The sequence below is a fragment of the Pelophylax lessonae genome (assembly GCF_965119305.1).
Source record: "Pelophylax lessonae genome assembly, chromosome: 4".
In the NCBI taxonomy this organism is placed as follows: domain Eukaryota; kingdom Metazoa; phylum Chordata; class Amphibia; order Anura; family Ranidae; genus Pelophylax; species Pelophylax lessonae.
The window spans coordinates 124,163,513-124,185,220 of record NC_138771.1 but is presented as its reverse complement, the minus strand read 5'-3'; the positions used below and the strand labels follow the sequence as shown (position 1 = coordinate 124,185,220).

The 21,708-nt window shown below is 40.6% G+C and overlaps 1 protein-coding gene across 1 annotated transcript in view; it reads right to left on the bottom strand.

Moving 5' to 3' along the window:
• Positions 1 to 21,708, bottom strand: part of TRIP4 (thyroid hormone receptor interactor 4) — a 78,883-nt gene that overhangs the window by 14,679 nt on the left and 42,496 nt on the right. The window contains exons 6-10 of the mRNA XM_082256188.1: positions 20,221 to 20,350; positions 19,909 to 20,124; positions 19,637 to 19,757; positions 8,215 to 8,396; positions 1,827 to 1,951 (exon numbers count right to left, since the gene is read on the bottom strand). Coding sequence (XP_082112314.1) covers positions 1,827 to 1,951; positions 8,215 to 8,396; positions 19,637 to 19,757; positions 19,909 to 20,124; positions 20,221 to 20,350 — 774 coding nt within the window. The remainder of the gene's footprint in view (positions 1 to 1,826; positions 1,952 to 8,214; positions 8,397 to 19,636; positions 19,758 to 19,908; positions 20,125 to 20,220; positions 20,351 to 21,708) is intronic.

Genomic DNA, 21,708 nt, shown 5'->3' with positions numbered 1-21,708 from the left:
CCTTACTATAGGCTTACCTGTAGGTTCAAGTCAAAAAGCGGAGTTTACTACTGCTTTGATAGGTGTGAAGTTAGGCTGCAGATCCCATTGATATTCATATCATTGAAAATTTTAAATCCGAAATACCCCGATATGTGGTTTATCAAAAATCAAACACGATTTTAAATTTTTACCACCATATAAAAAAGTAGGTTAATTTAAAGGAGATTATGTTGAGCTCAACACCAATAGTTCTGTGCAGTTCTGTCCCATTGGATTAGGCTGAACAAAAAATTTCAGCCACCAGTTTCCACATGGGTCAACCCAAAATTCAACCACTGGACGCAGTTTAAGAAGGCCTCATGCACACAGGGCATTTTTACTGCTGCTTTTAGCAGCATCAGGCTTTTTTTTTTTAGTTTTAAAACACCTCTCCGTGTTATTCTATGTGTCCTTGGTCATTTTTTTTTTTAGAAACTATTAGTGACAAAGGCGTTTAGAAGCTTTAAAATAAAAAAAAAAAAAACAGAGCCAGCGCGTTCTGGAGCAGCAGAAAAACCGCCGACAGCTCCTAAACGCTACTAAACTCTCCTAAACCAGTGATTAGCTGGAGCTACATCGGGGGACATTGTTTTTTTTTTTTTAATAAAGGAATTATCAAAAATTGTGTGTGTGTTTTTATTTCTTTTTGACACTTTTTTTGTGAAGGAGTAGGCCATACTCATTCACATGGTGGGGCGGGATCTGCGGGCCCCAGATTCCAATAAGCTCCCTGCCCGCAGACCCCCACAACCACCGTCCAGGGTCGTGATGGAGCCGCCCTTGGCTCCCCCTGCCCAAAGCGCTAGTTCCCCCCCCCTTTCCTGGCCTGCCAGGCTGCATGCTCCGGTACCGGTCTGGTTTGGATTTTGGGGGGGGGACAACATGCCAACAGCTGATGACTCATTCACTGTTAAGGACACGTTGGCCAGCTTCCTGGCTCACTGCTTAATAACTAGCTAGTCACTGGTAAAGGATGCTGGCGGCCCCGCACCTTAATGCTGCAGCTACTAACTATGGCTTACACACTAGGCTAAACAATGCTAAACGCCAGCAAAAAATGCTAAAAACTGAATTTTTGTAAAATCTTACCTGTAAAATTCCTTTCTCTGAGTCCGCCGACAGTCGCCGCCCCTGCCCCTCTTTTGGGGTTGTTTTTTTATTACCTACTGCTATTCTACCAAACTGAGTTGGGAGTGGTCACTGCAGGGGGGTATTGACCAGTTGGGACAGCCCCCATAGGTGTGTATATGCAAATGCCTTTGTTCTTTTGACTAAGTCTTTATGCCTAGCTACTCCTGCGGAGCGGAAGTCAATACCCAATAGTGATGACTTAGAGGCGGCGGCGACTGTCGGAGGACGTAAGAGAAACATTGTTTTTTTGTCCAGCGTTTTTACAGCAGTTTTTTGCTTTCTAGTTTTTCTAGAGGGATAACAAAAACAAAAACCGAAAAAAATTCCAGAATAAAAAACACATGAAACTTGGAAGCCAGTCCCCCGAAGCAGAAATTTGTGACAGGCTCGTGAAATTTACATTTTTGCAATATGCATGGTCCAACAAATCTATGACCTGTGTTGGTTGTTAATGACAGTCTTTCTCTACATGCCTAAATTTTTTAGATTTTGCAGTTTTTACTTCAGAATCTCCTAAAACCCTAAAAAAAAAAAAAAGTACTTAAACATGTTTTCAACAGCACTTAGTCACATAACTATCTCCCATACACTGCTGCTATTCTGAATATTAGCTCCTCATGTTGCAATGTTAATGCCCTTGTTTCAGAGTCTATAAGAAGGTCTGACAGCTCAACCTTTGTTAAGTAGCACTCGGTATGAAACCTCAATCTCCGAGATCTCCTGCGGGGAAGGTCTTTTGGCAGCTGCTGCTATCCACAGACGGCCTCGATGAGCACTGTACCACGTCCTACCCTCCACCCTGCAGGAGACAGAAGTGAGAGCCACAATGAGCAATCTGATCAGACAAGTACTGAACTGTATAGTCACAAATCAACATGAAGTAACTGGAATCACATTGTTTGTCAGCAGGGAAGGATGTAGAGATAGCACGGCTTAGCCAAAGATCATTCTTGGTCCCGCTGGCAAATTGCTTGTGTACACAATGATTGTATGCAGAAGATTATTTCGTTTCTGCCAATCAAGGAAACTATGCTATAGATAATATATCTTATGAAATGGCTTCATATAATGAATATACATTGAGAACATAAATATATTTTTTCTTTCAAGGGAAAACCTTTCCACATAGTTACTGAAATGACATCTGATTAGTTTCACATAAGCAAAACTAATGTTGCTTTGCGTCATTTATTTATTACAGTACAGTATAGAACTGCAAAAAAATAGCAATTTTTGTTTTCCAACAACAACGTGTTATTATTAGAGAACGTATAATTATCTATTATACGGAAAGTGTAAAACATTTTGTGTCAGATACAGCAGGAAAAGCCATTCTGTATGGAACAGATGAAAGAAGAAAAGTAAAGGAAATAGAAAGCCTTCCCTAAACCAAGGGCACACCCAAGGCACAAGCAAAAAAGTACTACATAGAGTGAGTGACAAATCTATTGCCTTGAGTCAGCATAAAGCAGCCAAACATACCAAATGCACAGGCTTGATGTCATATTTTCATTAACGAAAAGTATCCTATTTTTTCCCATTTGTACTGAAAATCAGAGAAAAACCTTGAGATTGAAATGAAAGTGTTACTAAACCCACAACAGTAAAAATCAGTCTGTATATGCAGTAAAGCATACTCATTATTACTCACTGTGGAACCTGTGGGGGAATAATCCCCCACAATGGGGAAAAAGGCTGTTGGATTCTGTCTTCTCTGATCCTCCCCTTCTTCTATTGTTCCCAATCCATTCCCTGATAAAGACAGAGCCTCTGGAGTCTGCACATGCTTAGTTTGGTGTGTATTGCTAGAGTTTTTTTTTTTTTTCTTGGGAGTGCATGTGATGGGCACAAGGCCAATCAGCACTGTCCAGACAGAGGGTCAGGGATCCTGCAGCCTTATAGGCCAGTCAAGAGTAAAATGAAAACTTCTCCTACGAGTTAATTTAACCAGATGCTGATAGAAGTCACAAGACTGCTACATACTGCTGATGAGAAAAGGTTTTTAGCAGTTTATATTTACTAAATCTAATGCATTTCCATTTTCTGTGTTCTGTGGGAGACCAGATATAATAAATGCAGGGTTCTGGGTTTAGTAACATTTCAAAGTGATTGTAAAGTCTTGTTTTTTTTTTGTTCTATTAAAATAACAAACAGGTTATACTTACCTTCTCTGTGCAGTGGTTTTGCACAGGGCAGCCCAGATCCTCCTCTTCTTGAGTCCTTGGCTGGAGCTCCTGGCCCCTCCCTCCTGTTGAGTGCCTCCACAGCAAGCAGCTTGCTATGGGGGCACCCGAGCCAAACTGCAGCTCTGTGTATCCATTCAGACACAAAAATGCCATTCAGCCCTGCCCCTTCTCTCTCCTGACTGGCTAACTGAGTTCGATTGACAGCAGGGGGAGCAAATGGCACTGCTGCTGTGTCTCAGCCAAATCAGGAGAAAAAGTCCCAGATGGCTGAAGCACTTGTAAACATCGCTGAATAGAGATGGTGCTCAGGTAAGTCCACTGATTGGTGGACGAAACGTGTCAACCAAGTGGTGTCATCACATCTGGAAGTGGAGCCCGTGTGTTTCCCCGTGCCAAGCCACAGCCAGCAGTAATATGGAAAAATAGCTTGCCGGCTTCCCCTATGGCGTGAAAGAATTCAGGCACCTGGGACAGAGGGACCGCTACAGGATCAGCAGCAGTTGCTTGGCTCATTTCCACTATCATCAGCGAACCCGAATGGCTCTTTGAGAAGTGTCGACAAGCTGAACTATGCATGGAGGGTGAAGCAGCAGGTAGATTACTCCTCAGCGGGAGAGTGATATCCCGCAGCTTCGCTTATATCTGGCTTGCTTGATTCCTAACATCCTTGCCACTACATCTATGCATGCTTTGCACACTACCAGCTTGTTCCTAAAGATTAAGGACAATGCTACTAAATGCTTACTAAGTATTGGTAATTGGAAATTAACCTCTATATAGATTATGGAATGGCAGGAGTAGTAAGCAAACGGTTGATCAATAATCTTGTGAAACACAGATATCCTAATCATTGATTATATCTACCTGCAGACAGCCATGACCTAGGATATTTATCTCTACACCATAGCATTGGATGGCTAATGTACAGAAAACATTTTTTTCCCTCCACATCTTAAACATTAGTCAATCCATTGTTATCCTTTTTGATGTTGTATAATAATCCGCCAGTGTCTCTTTAATTTGAATTGATAATCCCTTACTTACAGGCTGGAATACCAGCAACACTGAATGCTTTAATACACAAATACTCCTGATTGATAGTTACCATTCCAGACAGTTCTTTAGAATACCTATAGTACACTGGGCAGCGATCTGCACTTTTTTCTAATATTGTTTGCATTTGTTGTCGTTTAATTTTTGGAAGGTTGGGGCTGTCCCATGTGGATGTAATTCTGTATCATCTTTTTAACTCATTTCAATAAACTTTTTTGCATACTACACTGCATGGTAAATTACTGCCTACTTTCTGTCTGTACTACACAGCTGTCTTCCCTTCTCTTATTTGTATTTCTATTAGGCATATAGCACACCACACTGGTGCGTCTGTGAGTGGGTTCCCCCTCAAGCTTGGTGAATTTCACCTTTTTTTTTCTTTAATATAAACATGCTAGGGTTTTAATACCCATCTATGAGGGAATAATCTATAAAACCACAGATTTGGTCGAAATATACCTTCCAAAGACTGAACATTTTTAAACTATAAATTGAATGGCTTATAAAATAGGTGAGGATATAAATGCAGAGAACAAGCTGGCATTCACTAGGGAAATTACCCAGAATTCTGAAGATACCGGGGAATCAATTAAAAGTAAATTTAAATATCACAAAAAATTAACTGTGAAATATTTGAATAGAAAGTGGAACATATGCTCACTGGAATCATACATTGAGAATAAAGTCATTCCCAGAGGTCTAAGAGAGAAAGTCATACCTGCTGAACATCTTCACAATTCTAGGTTTTAAGAAAAATGGAAAGCTCTATGTATTAAACATGGGATTGAGGGTAGGAGTCTCACAGTAGAAGACAAAAAAATAAAACTAGCCGAAGTATCGGATCAAATAAAGTACTAAAGCACTGGACCCTTTTAAGGATAAATTAGATTTTATAAAATATAATGACCTCCTAAAAAAGGATACAAAAAAATCTACACCAGGCATGTCCAACATGCGGCCTGGAACCGCAGGCAATGCGGCCCACTGCTCCCTGACAATTTTTTTTTTTTGCTGGGGAGGAAGGAAGTCGAGTCGGGGGCACAGCCACAGAGGCTGCCTCGGAGAGGATCATCCACTAGTTGTGTTAAATTAGTGCTGGGGGGGCACGTCAGCACAGGAAGGGTGCGGCGGCGTTTTATTACTTATATACCTTAACTATAGTATATATTTTATATGCGGCCCGAGAAAATTTCTCTATACTCAATGTGGCCCAGAGAAGCCAAAAGGTTGGACACCCATGATCTAAGCCTAACTAAACATACATGTAGATGCGATCTAGAAGATTGGAGTAAGAATGAGATCTTTGATCTATCCAAAGTAAGAGGAAGAAGCAGATCTAGACGCAGGAGATATATTCAACATCAGGGGGTCCATCAAGATATCAGAAAATTAGTAAGTTTTTTAGAAAAGGAAACCTCTCAGGAGGAAGGGAACAATCAAAAACAAAATACCAACAAAGTGAAGCTCTAAAACAAAGAAGAAATAAAAAGGTAGAAGAAAAACAGACACACTGTGAAAGAGACTAGCCTCAAAAATAATTACCAATTTACATCAGGAGAAAAATTTTACAATTACTGTATTAATCTGAGTTTTCCCTTAATAATAACCATATCAAACTACTTCAAAAAGTATATGGGGGCTGAGGGAGTCTGCTACACACAGAAGGCTTTTTATCTTAATGCATTAACCGGTTGCCGACTGCCGCACGACTATATACGGCGGTCAGCCGCGGCCAGGCAAAGTGACGTATATATACGTCACTAGCCTGTCCCTTGCTTGGGAGCCAATAGCGGGCGAGCTCCCGCCCCGGCTCGTTCCCTAGCAAGTCCGTGCGTGTGACCGGCGGACCCGATGTCCGCCGGTCACTCGGCGATCGTTGGTGCAGAGGGAGAAAGGCAGGCGGCTGATGTAAACAAGCCGCCTGTCATTCTCCCCTGTGTAGGAATGGTGATCATACGGTTCTACTATGTAGAACCGTTGATCACTGTTCCTACACCAGTAGCCATGTCCAATCACAGTTAGAAGCACGCCCCTAGGGACACACTTAACCCCTCCTTCCCCAATAAAGTTAACCCCTTCCCTGCCAGTGTCAATTTGCAGTAACAGTGCATATGTATAGCACTGATTACTGCAGTAATGTCACTGGTAACCCCAAAAGTGTCAAAAAATGTCAGTCAAGGGTATGTCGCAGTACCGCAAAAAAAAAAAAAAAAAAAAAAAAAAAAAAAAAAAAAAAAAAAAAAAAAAAAAATCGCAGATCGCCGCCATTACGCGTTAAAAAAAAAAAAATGACAAAACTTTCCCTTAGTTAGTAAACGCAATAACTTTTGCGCAAACCAATCAAAATACGCTTTTTGCGATTTTTTTTACCAAACATATGTAGCATAAAACAAATTGGCCAAAAATGTTAAAAAATTTTGATTTTTACATTTTTCTTTGGGGAATTTCATATAAAAAAATGTGAAAAATATTGTTATTTTTGCAAAATTGATGCTATTTTTTTGTTTATAGCGCAAAAAGTAAAAATCGCACAGGTGATCAAATACCACCAAAAGAAAGCTCTGTTTGTGGGAAAAAAAAGGACGTCAAATTAGTTTAGGTACAGCGTCGCACGACCGCGCAATTGTCCGTTAAAGTCACGCAGTGCCGAATCGCAATAAAAAAAAGCCCTGGTCAGGAAGGGGGTAAAATCTTTAGCGTCAATTTTGCAAAAATAACAATATTTTTAACATTTTTTTATATGAAATTCCCCCCCCAAAAAAAAATGTAAAAATCAAAATTTAACATTTTTGGCCAATTTTTTTTTAAGTGGTTAAGATAAAAAAAAAAAAAAAAAAAAAACCTTCTGACTTTACAACCCTTTTAAGTTATGATCAAGGTGTGGTCTTGCCTAAATAAGAAAAAAACAAAACAAAAAAAAATCTGAAATCTGCAAAGCCCTGAGTCAACCAACTCAAGTCCGGACATTTTAATCCCCTTCCAGTCCAAGCCATTTTTCAGTTTTCAGCGCTGTCAAACTTTAAAGCGGAGTTCCAGCCACAAAATGCACTTTGGGCCATCCGCTTGCTCAGTGTCACCTGTAAAAGAAATGGATAGTCACGACTTTTTTTTTTGTTTACTTACCTTGTTATTGAAGAAAATATACTCACCTTCCTTCCACTTCCTCCTCTGCGGCCGCGGCCCGCGCCGTCACTTCCTGCTTGCATCGATTCCTGGGAGATGAACGTCATCGCTCCCAGGAATCAATGCGTCTGCACCGGCCCCGCTTGTCAGTTCCGGTGCAGGCGCGTCATTCCCTGCTAAACAGCTTCTGGGCACGAGGTTACTGCTTCCACACAGAGAACATAGAACCTACTCTGCAGTATGCAGGCAGGGGACAGGTTTTTCTACTCAAGCCATGGCTGCTTTCCAAGTTTTTTTTTCTTTTTTTCATTCAACCAGGGGGCACAAAGGAAAAAAAAAAAAAAAAAGGATTCCCATATCAACACAAGCAATGTGAATGCAGGAAACTCCCCTATTGTATTCCAGCGGCAGAGACTGATTGGCACTGCAGCAGCTGACAATGCTGTTTTTTTCAGCAGGACCATTCAACAGAGGCAAAATTTAATGATCGGCTTCACAGAGAGGGCTACACACAGATCGAAATTTGTCTGGTTCTTGCTGACCTGGACAAATTTCGGTCTGTGTGTACTCAGCTTTAAGCTGGCCACGATTTGAATCTCGGCCGGTTCAGCAGGCATCAATGAGACTGCCTGCACCAGGAGTTTTTGTACACCCTGTTTAGAACAAGGCCTAATTTCACAAAATATGAAGTCCAACTAACCTTTTAATGCCTGCAACAAGAAGAGATGCCCAGGGCTGATGCATGCTTAGACACATGCCCTGATCACTGATCTCCTGCAATTCCCGATCCTGTATTCGAAGCCTGTTCCGGTCAGTGTTTTCTGCTGTAGCTTCTACAAATGTTTGTCTTCTGTTGGAGCCCGCATTCACCTGATCTACCCACTGGAAAAAAAGTAAAAAGTTAATTGCTTTAAAGCTGAACTTCAGGCAAAACACTAAATACACAAATTTAAATAAACATATGGAAGATTTTCTACCTGCCAAAAGATTAGCATTTCTGTCTATTCATTCTCAAGATGTACACAACCCTGCTACACAGCAAATCCTGTTGGATGATACCACTTTACTGTTATAGACTCTACAAGGAATACAGTGGTTTCTCCCCCCCCCCAGCCTGCTGACTCGACAGTAAAATAGCAGCAACAGACCGATGGGCGGGCCCATACATAATGCGATTTTCTTTCCTGAAAGAGAATAGCTCCATTCCTCCATCAACACAGTGACTGTTGATGGGGGAATTCCTCCCGCGGAGCAATTGTGTTCTCCCGGCAAGGGGGGTGGGAAGCCATCCCTGCCAGGAGAACATATGGACTTATTGCTAGCGGCTATAGCCACTGGCAATAATTGCATGTAAAAATTTGACATGTAGGCTGGAGGCATATTACATGAGACTACTAGACATCATTGCTGTAACAAGCATTAGGGAAACACAGATTAGTGTCTACATGGGCCCCAAGGGCCTAACAAAAAGTGCCCAAATGGCTTCATGTGGTTCCCAGACTACAGATTGGGCAGCAGGCTGTGTGCTGCTGTGTAGCTACTTTTTACTGACTTCATCTAAAATAAATACGTTTTATGATTTATTAATGAATACTTAAAATGTATACATTTTTTTTTTATATCTGCCTGAAGTTCGGCTTTAAAGGATATCTGCACTTGCAAAAATGTCATATATTGCAGCTTACAGTGTTGGCTACATTAAGTTTCTACTTTTTTTTTTTTTTAAAAAGAACATTTTCAACAGTACAGAAAATACCTGTTGATCTTTGCAGAAATGCCCTTGTCACTTTCTGTGAGCTACATCCAAGGCTATCTTCCTATCTAGTGATCTTCTGTATATAACCAATTGCTCTTCCTCCCATGTAATGTAGATGAAGAGATGCAGACATGTTTGTAGTCTATATTGAAAAGCAGCCAAGGGTGACAAACATGGCTACTTCCACATGTACACTGCAGGGGGTGATATAGCTACCCAGGTACAGGAATTGTGTTATTCACAGGATCATCAGGTGACAAAGTAAGAGAAGCTTGAAAAGAAAAAAGACGAATGTAGTCACCTCATCCAAGCACTGGTAAGTTGCAAAAAATTAAATTTTTGGTTTTGAGTTTAGATATGCTTTATGCACACACTTTATAATATAAGAGCTGGGAATAGATCATTTGCAAATCTAGAACATTTTTGAAAAGGATCCACTTTTAAAGATTTGGCTACGGGAGAGTCACTCTCTTTTTAGAGTAAGAGGAAATCGCTAATTTTGGGCTGTCCCCAGAACAGTAATAGAGGGGGAAGTTTCTAATTGGGACAGTTCTGGTGATCTGAAATAAAAAAATATATTCATATAATAATAATAATAATAATCTGACAGGGGCTATAACCGTCCCTAATGGCCCGTACACACACAATCCGAAAAGTGGATGAAAAATACAGCTTTCAAAGCGATCGTACAATAATCTGGTCGTTAGTACATAGCTTTCGAGAGCCGATCACAACATTTCATTCGATATTATCTGGGTGGACAATTTCTTCTATGTTCCCAAATCGTACAATTTTTGTTTAATCAGTACAGTTGTCGTTCGAAAATACAATGCAAATACACTACGACACATCACTTCTGAATCGGTCGTACGAGAATTTTTGTAACTTTAGTAAACCCTTCATTTTCGATATGCGACTAGCATGCAAAGTGAAAGGGATGATCTGTCGTCTGATTTTTGGATCGTGTGTATGGGCCATTACCCTATTCTAGTGATAAACCGATTATCAGTAAAGCCGATATATCCAGGGCCGATATATCGTAATTGGCCACCAAGGTGACCAATATTGCTGATATTTTAGGAAAGTGCTTGTACCGGTGTAATGCCTGCAGCTAGAGCCATCACCCCGGTACCGGCGTCCATAGCCAACGGTCAGCTGTCTTGTAATTACAACCAATGCGGCTGAGAAGCCGCTCGACTATCATAACAAGGCGCGTGAGGGGACATTTCCCCCCCCCCCCCCGCGCCGCCTTCTGCAGCTCGCCCGAGTCTCCCGTCCAACCGGGAGACCCAGGCAACCAGCCTGCACACCACCGAAGCACCGATCAAAGCCCCATTCAGCTCTGATCGGGTCTCCATGTAAAAACCTAGAGATTATGTCATGACATCACTTCCGGGTACTCGGCGCCAGATTAAAAAATGCTTTTGAGTGCAGAGGAGGGGTTTGGGGTCTTTTAGACCCACATATCCCTCCACAAGAGTACCTGTCAAGTGATAACAATAAAAAATATATATATATTTTTTAAAATGTACGAAAATATCGGCCAATACCGATATGCAATGGCCAAAATATTGGTAATGAAAAACCAATATCGGTCGATCACTACCCTATACACAATGAAGAAAAAAAAAAGAAGTTTAGCCTCTAGTTCTACTTTAAATTTACACTTTCCTTGAATAAATAGGAATCAAGCCGATACACAAATGATTTGCTACTTTCCTATAAATTTACTGTATGTTGTTAAAGCATCCAATTTACATGACCCTTTTAGTACACTGCAGACTAGGTAAATTCAAGAGGAAGTAGTTTCCATGGTTATGTATGTCACCATATGAAATTCCTTCTTCCTCCCACACATCCACCAGTGGATGCCATGCTCAGCCCACATCATTCACAGACTACAAGTGCCCGGTATTTGCTTTCAAATGCACCAGCCAAAACATTCAGGTATTCATCCTTATCCCTCATATAACCCTTTATCAGACAAAATGTCTGAATTAAAGAGCAATGACAGCTAAAATAAATTTATGAACTGCCAACGAACTCCAGAAAACAAGTCAGCTATGCTGATATAAAAAAAAAAATGCAGGCAGCAACCTTCATAGCGGCTGTTTACTTGCATTATATTTTTATGATTTCAACTTCCTTTTCAGGCTCATGTAGATTTTGTTCTGCATCTGGCATCCATATGAAAAGCAGTTTAATTGGAAGTCTGCAGTTTAGCATTTGCTTTAGGTGTATACTGTGCATGATAGTTCTGAAAATGCACTTGACCCACTTTGCGTTTCTATATAGACAAGCCACAGTTTTACATAAGAACATATACAAGGCACATGCAAGTGTAGCACTGGGTTCAAATTAGGGCTGCAACTAATGATTATTTTCATAATCGCTTAGTTGGCCGATTATTGTTTCGATAAATCGACTAATCGAATAAAAACCTCAAAAAAAAAAAAAAAAAAGTTGGTGTATAATTTAGTTAATATTCTTGAATATGTATATGCAGTGGTAAATATAAATATCCAGCTATATAGTTGCATATTAAATCCACTCTGAGACAGATATATGTATTATTAGAGGTTTAAATGTGGTACATATCAGACTCAGAGATCAATATTTTTAAAAGACCTAAAACACTGTTTTGCAAATTTTCAGACTGGATTGGTATATAATATATTCATGATAGACTCCCTTATTAATAGGCAGGTATCTTGATACAAGCTCCCTGCGCCTGCTGTCACTTATGCTGGCCATACACAAACTACATTTTTTTTTAGAAAATTTTTAAAAACTTTCATCCGATTTTCTAACCATTAGTGGGGTCCATTCGGTGTTCGGTGTCAACCACAGTGACAGGAAAATTTGAAGGAGCAGAATGGAAAACTTCTCAAATGAATTTTCAAATAGTGTATGTGGTTTTTGCTCAGAAGTTATATTCATTTTAAAATTTAATGTTAAAAGCAAGTGGAATTTTCAAATAACACTCGTCCATTCAACGAATATACAAATAATTTTTGTACAAAAATAGATGCAAATATTTTTGTTCAAAAATCCAATACATGTATGAGCAGCAGAAGACATTTAGTAGCAGCAGAATGCTTTTTTTTTTTTTTTTTAATCACCTGTCATGATGGGGGTTCAAAAAAAATAAATAAAAAAATAAATAAAAATAAATAAATAAAAAAAAATAGCCCTTTATAGTAAAACAGCAGATATCGCTACTGTAATTATAATTTCTACTGTGAAACAGTGAAAGTATTATATCTTGTATCATGTGTATGCATATAAAAAAATATGCCCAGAAGTCGGATATGCAGGATATTTCAACTGGCAGTCAGACATGAGGCTATATGAAGGGTGGAGGGGGGGGGAAATAAAATTTTTATATTAAAGTAGTACTAAAGGGTGAGAAGCCGTCCCTGCCAGGAGAACACAGCAAATAGTGCTAGCGACTATAGCCACTGGCAATAGCTGAATGCCAAAATTGTGATGTGCTGGTTGTACTCAAGTTGTTGAATGGGTCGACTTGGGTACATGCATCCTGCCCATAAACGGTTCGAATCTCCCTGCTTAACCTGCCAAGATGCGAACCGTCTATGGGCGGCTACAGTAGTAAGATCCTCTACAGCAGGTATATGCAAACTGTGGCCCTCCAGCTGTTGTAAAACTACAAGTCCCATCATGACTCTGGGTGTCATGCTTGTGGCTGTCAGAGTCTTGCTATGCTTCATGGGACTTGTAGTTCTGCAACATCTGGAGGGCCACAGTTTGCATATCCCTGCTCTACAGAGATGTCTGGATTTAACAAGAGTACGACCTTAAGTAGGCTACAAAGGGATTGAAGTTTAGCGGGTTCAGCAGGGACCATCTGAATTTCAGTGTGTGGCTGTCACTGTTCAACAGAAGCCAATTGCTAGAATGACTTTTGTCGAACAGACAAGTTGGAAAACTGTTAACAATCAGCGTCTGCAGCCACTGATCAGTGTATTCTGACAGCGTTGGGTCCTGCTGTCAGGATACAATGCTCCTGGGAGGAATTCCTCTATCTACCTCGATTGTGTGGATTAAGGAATCTGTTTGTTTTTCTCATTCAGTTCACTGGCTAAATGAAAAAAAAAAAAAAATTACAAATATATGGCCAACTTCAGAAGTAGCTCTAATAATTTGGTTTCTCTACGATCGAATAAATTGTCTTTCACTAAAGATTTCCATGGAGAACAACAACTATGAGTTCACAGGAATCAGGAACCGGCTTATTAAAAAAAAAAAAAAAAAAGGGAAGTAGCTCTAGATACACAGGTGCTAATGATTAAAGTATAACTAAGGACAAAAACATTACAGTCATTAGATGAGGTGGTCGCATTTGTTTTTTTTTTTGTTTTTTTGCTCTTTCACACGGCCGCTGCGGCACTTTTTTTTTTTTTTTTTCACGGACACGGATGACACTTGTGTCACCCGCTCCGTATGTCCGCATATCATCCCATCCGTTTGCAGATGATATACGGACATAATGTAAGTCTATGGGGATTGCGGATGTCAGCGGATGACACCGCTGACATTTTAAACGGAAGAAAATTAGGGTTCTGTTCCAAAAAACGGAACAGAAATGAAAGGACACAAATCGGATGTCAGCGGATGGTCATCCGCTGACATCCACAATCCCATTGACATGCATTATGCCTGTATATCACCCACAAACGGATGGGGTGATATACGGACATACGGAGCGGCCGTGTGAAAGAATGATTTTAGCAAATACAAAGAATTCCTGTTGATTTTGCCAGAAATGTGGTGTCCTTGTGACTTCCTGTGGGCTGCACTGAAGAATATTTTCCTTACTGGCTATCTTTTGTAAACTACCATTTGCACAGCCCCGCATGCCGGCGGTGAACTGGTCTCGCTGTGATTGGACACAGCTATGTTAACAAGGCAAATTGCCATTCTGTGACATGTGAAGGCAGTGATCTTGTGTTTCTGCTAAGCAGAAACACGGATCTTTGCCTTCCCACAGTACAAGCACCACCCACAGTGTTAGGAAGCACTATCTAGGAACACATTTAACCCTTTGTTCACCTCTGATGTTAACCCCTTCCCTGCCAGTGTCATTAGTACAGTGACCGTGCATTTCTTTTAGCACTGATCACTGTAATAATGTCACTGGTCCCCAAAAAGTGTCACTTAGTGTCTGATTTGTCCGCCGCAAAGACGCAGTCCCGCTATTAGTAGCTGATCCCCATCATTACTAGTAAAAATTAAAAGTTCCATAAATCTATCCTATAGATTGTAGATGCTATAACTTTTGCGCAAACCAATATACACTTTTTGGGATTTTTTTTTTACCAAAAATATGTAGCAGAATACATATTGGCCTAAAATGATGGAGAATGTGATTTTTTTACATTTTTAATTGGATATGTTAAATAGCAGAAAGTTATATATTTTTTTCAAAATTGTCGTTCTTTCTTTATAAAGCAAAAAAAACAAAAAAAAAAAGCTCTTTTTTTTTTTTTAGGGGAAAAAAAAAAAAGGACATAAATTTTATTTGGGTACGGCGTGGCATGACCACGTAATTGTCAGTTAAAAACGCATTGCTGTATCAAAAATAAATGTCCTGGTCATGAAGGGGGGTTCCCAGGGCTAAAGTGGTTAATGGAGACAGAGATACAGATATATCTGCAGTCCATATCAGGAGACCAGCCTAGGGCGACAACCATGGCTCCCTCAATAGATACAGTGCGGGACTACATGCCTCCCAGGGACAGTAAGTATTTTATTTGCAGGATTACCAGGTAAAAATAAAAAATAAATAAAAAATTTGAAAAAGGAAAAAAAATGCAGTCACCACTTCAAGAAACCCTAAGCTGCAACATGTTACATTTTATCATCCAGAAGCAATAGGGTTCTATACTCCTTATGCTGCTAAGGAGAAACATAGTAAACAGTACTGTCACACTTCAGGAATGTGTTCATAATTTCTACATTTTCTGAGTAAACGCCACTTGCAGAACCGAACAGAAACAAGCTACGGAATGTTGTGGTCTACATTCAAGTGTCTCTGTGCCTAGACTAGACCATCTGCTCGGAACAGATGTCCTCTCCTTCAGAGTACAAGATTCAGAATGTGTAAGGAAATCCCTTCTGCATTACACACTATAGAAATACTTAATTACTTATAAATTGTAAATACAGACTCTGTGCACCACAGAGATACATTTTGGCTAGAACTAAGCAGCGATGGTTTATTATTTGCATCTTAAGTACAAGTATGTTACAATAATTGTGAATAGGGGAATTACCATTTGCATACCCGCCAGAATTTATGTGTAGAAACGGGGATAGAACCGTGTGCAACAAATGAAACAACCAATAAGCATATTTAAGAAAATGACCGCCCCCTTTTGTACCAAATGATAGCCTAAAGCCCTATACACAGGTCGAATGTCGGATGGCATCGACCAGGTTTTTTTTTTTTTCGACCGGCCGATGCTGCCCAATATTTTGCCAGTGTGTACTGCAGCTGGTCCAATAAAAGCTGGCCATTAGGCCAACTTCTGTCGAAGGAGCATGACCCAAAAAGGTCTGCCAATGGCCGAGAGCGCTGACCGTAGTGTTCTGGCTGGGGGGACCGTCCCCCTGTCAGAACACAATAGAACAGCAGGGGAGATTGCTGTACCAACAATGGATTGTTAGTACAGTGGCTCCGACCTGAGCTGTCAGGTCTTTTTTTGTTCAACCTACTGGGTTGAACGAAAAAAATAAATAAAATAGCAGTGTGTACTAGGCTTAAGTCCATGTTTATTGTCCCCAAGTTGGCCCAAATTAACTATTTACTCCACTAACAGGTACACTAGCTGGGCACACGGTATTAACTGTATGTAGCCTCATCTATATACAGTATACAGCAATGTGTTCGGGTAGTGGGACCGGACGTGACTTGCTGTCCCACTCCTGAAACAAAAACAGGGTCAGGCTGAGCACTGTTCAGCCATTCACAGGAAGCTTTGTATTCTATGAATGAATACAATGCTTTTCTCTAATTTGATGAGATGGAGATTGTTACGTCATCTGCCCTACTCATCCAGAAGAAGCATTGTGTTTATGAATAGAATATAAAGCTTCCAGTGAATGGCTAAGCAGTGCTCAGCATAGTGTGGCAGCGTTTTTGCTTGTGCTGCTCTGTACTCATCATCCTGTAAGTGTTTGCCTGTGCTTTGCTAAAATAAACCTGTGTACTGGCTTGCAGGAGAGGCTCCTATAGGGATACACAGCGCTTTTTTATCTCCATAACTAGAGATTAACATTTTTTGGTAAGAGGAAGAGTCTTTGTGTGGTGGAGGAACTATTTTAAGAAAACACTTTCCGCTCACTGGGTCTTGAAGCTTGGATTTGCACTTCCTGCTCACTAGGTCTTAAACTGGAGTTCCACCCAAAAGTGGATGATATTCGGCTTGAAGGATTCTGGACCCCCTGACATGCCACATTTGGCATGTCATTTTTTTGGGGGTAGCGGATATCTAGTTTTTCCAGGTACCCGCTCCCACTTCGCCCCCAGGCAACTCGAGCAGAAGTTTTCCTCTTCCCCTCCCTCCCTGCAATCTTCTGGGATACGTCACTGGTCCCAGAAGATTGCCCGGCCATTCAAGACATGTAGCAAGACTAACGCAGTGCGCACCTAGCTGTGAAGCCAAATGCTGTCACAGCCGGGTGCCCACACTAGGGATGCCAGCGCCGGGGAGAGCCGAGGGAGAGAACCAAGGCTTTGGGCAGCGGCACTGCAGGATCGTGGGACAGGCGAGTGTGTATTTATTAAAAGTCGGCAGCTACACTTGTTGTAGCTGCTGACTTTTAATAAACACAGAAACGTCTGGAACTCCACTTGAAATTCTGGATCTACCTCAAACTTCAATTTTTGTATTTCACCTTTTTCATACGTTGTGTGACATGCATTTGTTTGCACACACACACACACACACACACACACACACACACACACATACATACATATATATATTTATATTGTTTGAGTGTTTCACATTTTTCTACATATTTAATATTCATTCACAGAATTTAAATTGCTTCCCATTTCTGTATTATTTCTTTTTAATATTCATTTACAAATCAGTGTATTGTGGTCACTACTCACAGATACTTATTTATAGGACATCTGAAAGAAGCGCACCTGTGTGTATATATATATATATATATATATATATATATATATATATATATATATATATATATATATATAGGTATTGATTTACGGTTGTGTATTTCGACTGTCAGGCTGGGTTCACACTGAAGCGGTCGCAGTTCACAACATGGGATCCAGTGCGTCCCTGTACACCAATTCAGGTGCGAGTCAGGTCCAAATATTTGCCTGAATTTAGACCTGAATCAGAACCAAAGATGCAAAAGGACCCTTTTTAAAAAGCGGACCACCACCACACCAGAGCGGTGTGAACCAGCTCCATTGAGGCTGGGTTCACACAGCTGTGCACAGCGGCTCACAGCAGGGATCCAGTGCGCCCCTGTTCTCCATTTCAGGGACGAACCAGGCCTGAATTTTTGGCTGGATTTTGACCTGAAACAGACCAGAAGACGCACAGAACTCTTCTGCAAACTGCTCTGCAGCCCTCCCGGAGTTGCATGAACCAGCTCCATTGAAAGCCAGTCACAGTCTCCTGACATGCAAATTAGATAAGGGGAAATCCGCATCCAATTCACATGTGTAAACCCAGCCTAGGTGTCCAGCCTTCCAGGGGTTCACTCAGTGCAAAAAAAAACTTATGGTTAAATTCCCATTGTATACTTGCCCTTACACAAGCCAAGCATCAAGCACATTAGCCCTATTTAGGCCTTATCATGCAAAAAAAGTTCATTGTTGCTGCATAGCATCCATTAACAATAGAGCGTTATTCTTTGTCAGTTTATCACCGACAGTTTGAATCTCGTGGCCGTGAGGCAACATAGTAACAGCTCTTAAGCCAGCCATACATGGGTCAAAAATGTGGCCAGTTTAGCAGGCAACGGCCAAAGTTCGATCCATGTATGGGCAGGCTGATGGGATCAACTAGGGTACAACCAGCCTGTCAGATTTTTCTAAATACAGTTATTTTCTGCCAGCCAGAAAAGCTCCCCACGCCCCGCTGGCAGTATACAACAGCGCAGCGGAAGGGGTTCCCCCATCAATACTGATTGTGTTGTATGGGCGAATGCCTCTGGGGTGGAAGGAAAGAAAATAGTATAATCTATGGCTTGCTTTACTTTAAGCAGGAACATAGGCACATGGATTTAAGTTATTATTTAAAAAAAAAAAAAAAACACAAATTACTGCTAAGGAGGTATATTCCCACATCAAGGATCGCTTACCATTCTTGTAAATCTACACTATTATTCAGCCGAAAATTATAGCTAATGATATGCAAGGATGGGCACTGATTCTGGATGTGGGATGCACATCATAAGCGGTAACTTATTTTTTTTTTACAAAATTAATTACTAAAATCTGTTTGCCTAGAATTCCGTTTCATCAAACCAAGACAATCTCGCAATGTCCATGTGATGAAAAAAAAAAAAAAAAAAACAGTAAATCTGTTGAGAAGCTGAGCAAATCAAAGAGTATATGAAGACTACAAAAGTAAAAGTTAGCTGTAAACCAAGCGTTAAACAATCAGCAGTTCCCGAGATAAAGGCAGCTGAGTAATATGCAAATCCTGACTTCTTCCATAAAATTTAAGTGTGACCTCCGCCTCCCCCCAAGCCCTCCTATTAGTCCATCAATGTGATAGAAACCACTGACCAACAAATAGTTTCTGATGGTAGAAAGGGACGGGATTAAATAAAAAACTTTGCATATATTTCTGACTCTCATGATTTTGAAATGTAATTTTACAACCAGATCAATGGCTATAGGCTGAAACTTTATTATAAAGGACCCATAGGAAAACATTACACATCATATTGTTTTGTAATGCTGCTGCAGTGGACAGGGACTAGGAAGGCTGATGGGATTGTATTGACTCTGAAGTTCCCCCAAGAGATACAAGACAGCATGTGAATTACTTTCCAACAGTCACACAAAAATGAAAAAAAAGTCAGGTCTAGGTGAAACACATCTTTGAAACAAATGATACATGAGCATGTTTTTCAGGCAAAATTGTCTCAAGTGGGATGCATACTATAGTTTTAAAGAACAATGTATTCTAGCATCTATTGCTTCCTTTTGTTTTCTAATACTTCCATACTAGGGCTCAACACTTTTATATTAGACCAGATTTGTCTATCAGCAAATCTGTTAAAGATTCCACACCTGTGTCATGCAATTGCAAATTGAAATAGCTTTTAAATGTACCATACAGTGGCTTACCACAGGTGGTGGCAGCATCAGTTTGGGATTAAGAAGACTGGAATTACACCAATTCTCTCCTGGATTCTTCTTTGGATTCACTATTGTCCCAGAGCTAACAGCTTGCACAGTCTCATCAAATCTGTTCAGAAAAATTCAATATGTAAGCTAGAGGTAAAGGCGAATAACTATTATTATACGTTGATATAAAATGCTCTCACTCACGCACTTTGGCCTTTGATAACATTTGGTGTTGGCATTAAAACCCAGTAATATATTCTAGTTTTCTTTACCGTTTTTGATATTCAGTGAGATTGTCTCCTTCTTCAAAAACCTTACGGCCCGCAAAGTCAATAGTGACTTTACGAGAAAGTCGGGAAGCATGACGCAGTTCTAGCAGCTCTTGTTCCTTCATACGAAGGACTTCCCTTTCTGCCCTGGACAACCACTGGTTGGAATCAGTGGCGAAGTAATCCGACTCATCATCAATCACATGTGTGCGCCGTACACTGCAAGACAAAAAAAAAATTTAAATTAAAATAAAGCCAACTGGGATTTTTTTTTTCTTCTACTGTTTAGAGGAATTTTGTAAAAGCAACAAATACCTAGTCTTGTCATACTCCAGAAGCTTATCACGATGCTGCAAAGCCCTTTCTAAACCCTCCTTCATCCGCATTTCTTGACGTGGGAGTAGATCCATTGGAGAGCCATCCTTCTTTACAGAGCCATCAAAAACTGGAATAGAAAAAACAAATCCAAAAAGTGATTTGCTATGTTATGGAGAACATTTAGAAAACTTAATTATGCCTAAGCAGTACCGTAAAATGTCATTTTTATCTGGAATTCCTCCAAAAAAATTGCACTGCACTTTCTGGTATGCAAGAGTTCCAAAGTACCCCTAGACCTAATAGTTGGACATCTGCAGTGTAAGATTTAAAAGGCATTGTTGACCCTTACTACTAACAATATTTGGTGAGGTTACTACCCTGTTCTCCTTGCTAGTAGCTCTGACATGAAAAACCAAAGCCCTGCCTGTACAAAGATGGCCGTCTGCACATAAAGACATGGTGCAGAAGTAATAGTTAAGTCAATAACGAGCTAAAACAGGGAGATCACAGGCAAAACTTCAGACTCGTTCTCTGCCTTCTGCCTTATTTTTGGGCACAGCTTCCTCTTTAAGGGTTCACCAATACTTTTGTGTCCCCTTTTTTGAGCCACCCAGATATATACTTTTTATTCTATCCACTCACCCAGACCCAACCATCTATTATTTAACTAAACTCACAGTTTTCTTTCATTGAATAGGTATTACCAGAGAAATAAGTATGATGAATTACATGTGAGAGCAGATCATATGTGATGGATATTTCTGTTACTGACTGTAGTTTACCACATTAGCCGATGGTAAATAAAATATTCATACTAGAGCTAGTAGTAAACAACATTTATGCAAAATTGGTCACCGCCTCCACCTATAACTGGTCTTAGTGGTAAGGAGCACTGGAAGGGCGGACGCAGATCAAAAAAACGAAGAGATTTCCAGTCACAACTTACCAACCAGCCAGCGACCAACTGAATTGACCTGTCTAACAGTATGCGTTAAAAACAGGGGTTTGGTTGCACACATTTGCAAATACATGCGTAAGCTGCAGGCCCCCGACAAGGCACCCTGTGATCTGCAGTCCCTAACTCTACAATTTAAAGAGTCTCTACAATGAGAGCACACGCACGTCCGCCCTTCCAGTGCTCCTTACCACTAAGACCAGTTATAGGTGGAGGAGGTGACCACTTTTTGCATTCTCGTTGATATCTATATTGAGCCAGGCAACGCACTGACACCTTTGCCGCCATTGTGCGATGTGCTGGGTGTTCAGTGTGACCCTGCGCCTTTAAGGAGGGGTGGGCTCCCTCCAGTCACCTGTCCTCCATCTATCCCAATAAATGCATGTGCTCTCATTGTAGAGACTCTTTGAATTGTAGAGTTAGGGACTGCAGATCACAGGGTGCCTTGTCTGGGCCTGCAGCTTACGCATGTATTTGCAAATGTGTGCAACCAAACCCCTGTTTTTAACGCATACTGTTAGACAGGTCAA